Consider the following 5,000-nt stretch of genomic DNA (forward strand, 5'->3'; position numbering starts at 1 on the left):
GGGGTGGATCGAGGGAAACACTTTCACACCGGAGCGCCGTGTTCGATCCCCCAGGGTTTCCTAAGTCTACATTTGAACTGTAAGTCACATTTCATGTTTTTGTTATTTAAGCCTGACCCAAACCATAATCCTAACGTTTACCAAGTTGTTTGACTTACCTAAACATAAGCAACGTTAAAGTTGTTTTATTTATTTATTTATTTGTTTGCATTTAACGCTGGAAAAGCAGCACGGTTTGAAGTTTTGTTCCAAATGTACCTTGAGATTGTACAGTATATATGTATCCGTGGATGGCAGAAATTTACCCAATGACAACATTTTATTCGGGCGAGTCTGACTTCATCCCGCGGTTTATTAAAGCAGGAGTGTGCATGGAGTCATTATTGTCTGGGAATATGGGATCATCATGAGGGAACAGCGTTTGCACCCTGGGGTGCTCCGGGGGACTGAAAGATTGCTTGGCCGTTAACACGATCATGCAGCTCAATCATCAGACTTAATGACTCCCAGTAAACGATGCTACCATTATAGATCCACATCCATGGTTAAATGTCTGCGACAGAGATTGAGGTAAAAGCATCTTTTGGGCTTTGCTCAGAATGTGAATCAGCTGTCCACCACTGACGAGCAGTTCGGAGGGGCTGTGACCCATCAAATGCATCGTTTTGATTGGTGATTGGATTGGTGATCGGCCAATCACAATGTTGTCAAAGACAGACTACTCTCATCGGCGTCGGCACTGCCAAATGAAACCTGTGCAACCGAAAATTTGTGCACCCGGCCCCTGGTATATAGGAGGTTAAGTGTCCCACACCTTTTAATAAAAACAATGATTAGATCAATGAAAAGCACCAAGTGACTCACCTGCCTGGATGCTGGGCAGCAGCAACGCTGCCAGAAACAGAGCACATGTCTTCATCTCCTACGGCCCACGACGGAGCAAGTTCTCCCTCGAGATGAGGCCTTCAATGGCTGTTGGAGAACCTCCGAGGGGGCTTCTCACCCGAGATGAGGCCTTCAATGGCTGCTGCAGAACCTCCGAGGGGGCTTCTCACCAGAGACGAGGCCTTCAATGGCTGCTGCAGAACCTCCGAGGGGGCTTCTCACCCGAGATGAGGCCTTCAATGGCTGCTGCAGAACCTCCGAGGGGGCTTCTCATCCGAGATGAGGCCTTCAATGGCTGCTGCAGAACCTCCGAGGGGGCTTCTCATCCGAGATGAGGCCTTCAATGGCTGCTGCAGAACCTCCGAGGGGGCTTCTCATCCGAGATGAGGCCTTCAATGGCTGCTGCAGAACCTCAGAGGGGGCTTCTCACCCGAGACGAGGCCTTCAAAGGCTGCTGCAGACCGCTGAGTGGGCTTCAGGTGGGGGGGGGGGGGGGGGGGGATGGCAGAGAGGTGGCAGCCAAGTTCACAGCGGGAGCCAACCAAAGGCACCTGGAACAACACATTGAAATGCAAAAGAGGAGCCCATTAAAATTCCACTTTTGGACTTTTCACTCGGCAACACATGTACTGTACAAAATGGGCGTTTCAAAGGGATTCCCTGATGCACACGTGTGGCTGCAGGCACCTGTCATTCAGGACAGAAGCAATTGTTGTCGGTTTCAGTTTTATCTTCAAAGAGATTATACCATTTTTCACGGGATCAAAGAAAACTCACACACGGGGCAAAAGGGAGATGCAAGCCTCAAATAGTAACACCTCAATGGCTTTAGTCGAGATGCGTTTGGATTGTTCCATAAAAAGGAGATCAACCTGTATGGACACGCAGCCCAGCACAAAGCCTTTTGTCATTTTGATTGTAAGTCTTTACACTGTAAGAACAGTGTAAGCACTAAGCCCCTCTTAAGCCTTACAGGGCTTAGGTTGCTACACTGTAAGAACAGTGTAAGAACTAAGCCCCTCTAAGCCCTACAGGGCTTACTGTATTTCTCTATTATTCGATCAAGCAAGAGTCTGATGTAACAAGGGTCGGACTCGATATCTGGGGGCTGACAATGGCTTTTTATTAAATATCAGATATCAGCCAGTCGGTGTCCACGTGCTACAAGTCACCAAATGACGTCACACACTCATTTGGAAACCAAATCAAGAACAATAAATAAGTTAATGCAAATGTATCAGCAGCATCAGCCGTACAGGTTTGTCAGCAAATAATGCTTTGGGAGTCAACACATTAATAACATTGCTGCCCATCGTCTGCAACAGTAGCTGCATTTGGAAAAGACTCTAGTGACAAAGTTGCCAAGTTGGCAACGGTGGATAACACGTACATTTCACGGCATGTAAAGCATGCTGTGGAATGAGATTTTCACATTCACTTCACTCATTGAATTGTGTTTATTGTAAAGTGTGTCCATCATTTAAAGGCGGTAATGTATCCCAGTGTTCCCCCTATTGAACAGCTGTGTTCAGTCATCATGCCTCGAGAGCCACAGGAATGAGCCCTAAAAACCCCCATTTAGTTTGTTGTTTTCTGAATGAAGGCGTTTTTGGTGAGATGCTGGAGATGAGGTCTGTGGCTGACAAAAGTTTATGAAACTTTAGATCTTTGTGTTCGCAAAGATCATCACAAATTAACATGACTATGTTATTTTTTGAGGCGTTTTTTCTGGCGATCGTGTTTTCTGGCGATTGCATATTGACGCTTCAAAAATGATAGAAGTGGTCCCCATTTGGAGAGATTATCTTCCCGAAGACGACAGTCCTTATTTCAGGCATCGGACCAAAAGCCCATTCAAAAAAAAACCACTGATTAACTCGGTTAGGAAGTTCTCAACTATTTGGGACCCGTTCCTGGCGTATACTTGGACGAGGTTCGAAACGACGAATAAATCGCCCGGCTAATTTATCATGGACTCCTTGCGGAGGATTTTATGTACAGCATCTCTTACAAGCACTTACGCTGGTAGCACCACGTTGTAATGTTGGTATGTGTTTTGTGTGTGTGTGTGTGTGTCTGAGTTTGTTTTATATTAAGATAATATTAAGAAAATATTGGGTTTTGGCAGCTACAATTGAAAAAATCTGCCTTCAAAAACCCACATCAGTCGAACCCTAAACACTGCGCAGCATTCCAGTGCTGGCTTTGATTAGATGTTAATTGGCTTCATGCTGCAATGTGGAAATTTAGCACTAAAGAGCTGTGTGAGGAACGCCGTAGTAATTAATCATGGTTGATTTTATCGTTTAATTAGTTAAGTATTGGGCCATGGGTGACAGAGTCAGTGGGATTTACTCAGTGCGGGCTGCTGTTAGTACACGGGCCCATTTAGCAAGCATGTGCTGCTACACTGTGCAGACCCATGCAGGCTTAATGAGCCACAAACGGCCTTATATTTCATGCAGTTTGGTTGCTATACTTGATGGCGCTAATGTTGCTTGTCCCTCTCTCATCCTCCCCCCAGCACACCTCATCTCTGTCCAGCTGTTACCTTCCCCATGGTGTGTGTGCATGCAAGTGTGCTGTGTGTGTGTGCTGTGTGTGTGTGTGTGTGTGTGTGTGTGTGTGTGTGTGTGTGTGTGTGTGTGTGTGTGTGTGTGTGTGTGTGTGTGTGTGTGTGTGTGTGTGTGTGTGTGTGTGTGAGAGCGCAGGTCACAGCTGTATAGAAATCATTGGTAAACAACATTCCTCAATCCTCCCAGGTAATTTTGTGTGTATTGGAATCATATGATGATCTTGTCTACCAGCAAATTAATTCCTGTGCCGCAGCAGCATAATAATAATAATAATACTAATAATACTAATACTAATAATACTAATACTACTACTACTACTACTAATAATAATAATGGTTAACCTGGTTTCCACCATGTTCCCATCCCAAGTAAAATCTACCCAGGAGATTGGCATATCAAAATATTATGACTTACTCAATTCAAATAAATCTAACAAATAACCAAATTATCTAGCAATCTGGAGAACAACAGCCACAACTTTTTTTGAATTCAGAAGGGCCATTAGCTAGCTAGCTTACTAGCAAGTTAGTAAGCTACTGTACTGTACTCGCTAGCTAGCCTCTGGTGGCTATCGTGGCTGAATTTGGCACAAACCCTGCAGTGTGCATTTACCCCTGTGAATCACATTAGGTGCAAATGAGACGCATGAGAACAGCGTTGTCTGTCTGTCTGTATGTCTTGAGTTTATTTAATATAAAAAACATGATTACAGAATCCCACGAAACAGTCCTCTAGTCTTTTTCTTTAACCTTTATTTAACCAGGTGAGTTCCATTGAGTTTACAAGATCTCTTTTTCAAGGGAGCCCTGGCCAAGAAAGCAGCAGTTGACAGTTTCAACACAGCAAGCAATTAAAAGCACAGAAACACAGAAACATATAGGTGACTGAATCAATAGGATATGCCTAAGAGACCAACAGGAGTACTCAGGCAACACACAAGCAGACAATAAACAATAAAAACACACCTTTTCAGGCTCCATCTGGGCCCTTCTTGAACTAAGTTCTTTCTCTCTCTCTCTCTATATAAAAACCCCCCCCACTAAACTAAACTTTACCGCTATTCATTCAGAAGTTGTAGCTGTCATAGACTGTGTTGCATAGTTGATTGCTCTACTGCTGACAAAAATGTGTTATTGTAAGTCGCTTTGGATAAAAGCGTCTGCCAAAATGACGTAATGTAATGTAATGTAGCTCATAGCTCATAAACTCAGGAAAAACGGATTTAGCTACGGGAGCTAATTACAAATTTGAATTGAATTTTCCTCCAAAACCTTCACTGTGTTTTTGAAAGCTCAAATGGGAATCAGCTTATCTAGATGCCAGCCTGAGTGTCGGCGGTTCCAGGCTGCAGGGGCAGAGAACATAAAGGCCTGTTAGCGACCGTCTTCATGAGAATGAATGGGATACACCAACCGCTCCGCAGATCATCTGCTCATACAGCAACCGCTCCTCAGATCATCTCGTCATCAGTGCCTCGATATGGCAATGCCACAGCAGCGTCCTGTATAGTGGTCCTGTAAGAAATAACAAGCGTTAGTC

General features: G+C 44.5%; 1 protein-coding gene across 1 annotated transcript in view; it reads right to left on the minus strand.

Moving 5' to 3' along the window:
- cemip (cell migration inducing hyaluronidase 1) overlaps positions 1 to 5,000 on the minus strand; it is a 195,143-nt gene that overhangs the window by 108,293 nt on the left and 81,850 nt on the right. The window contains exon 2 of the mRNA XM_083662274.1: positions 865 to 1,436. Within this exon, the coding sequence (XP_083518400.1) occupies positions 865 to 919 (55 nt within the window). The 5' untranslated portion in view covers positions 920 to 1,436. The remainder of the gene's footprint in view (positions 1 to 864; positions 1,437 to 5,000) is intronic.

This window comes from Poromitra crassiceps (genome assembly GCF_964638095.1).
Source record: "Poromitra crassiceps genome assembly, chromosome: 28".
Lineage (NCBI taxonomy): Eukaryota > Metazoa > Chordata > Actinopteri > Beryciformes > Melamphaidae > Poromitra > Poromitra crassiceps.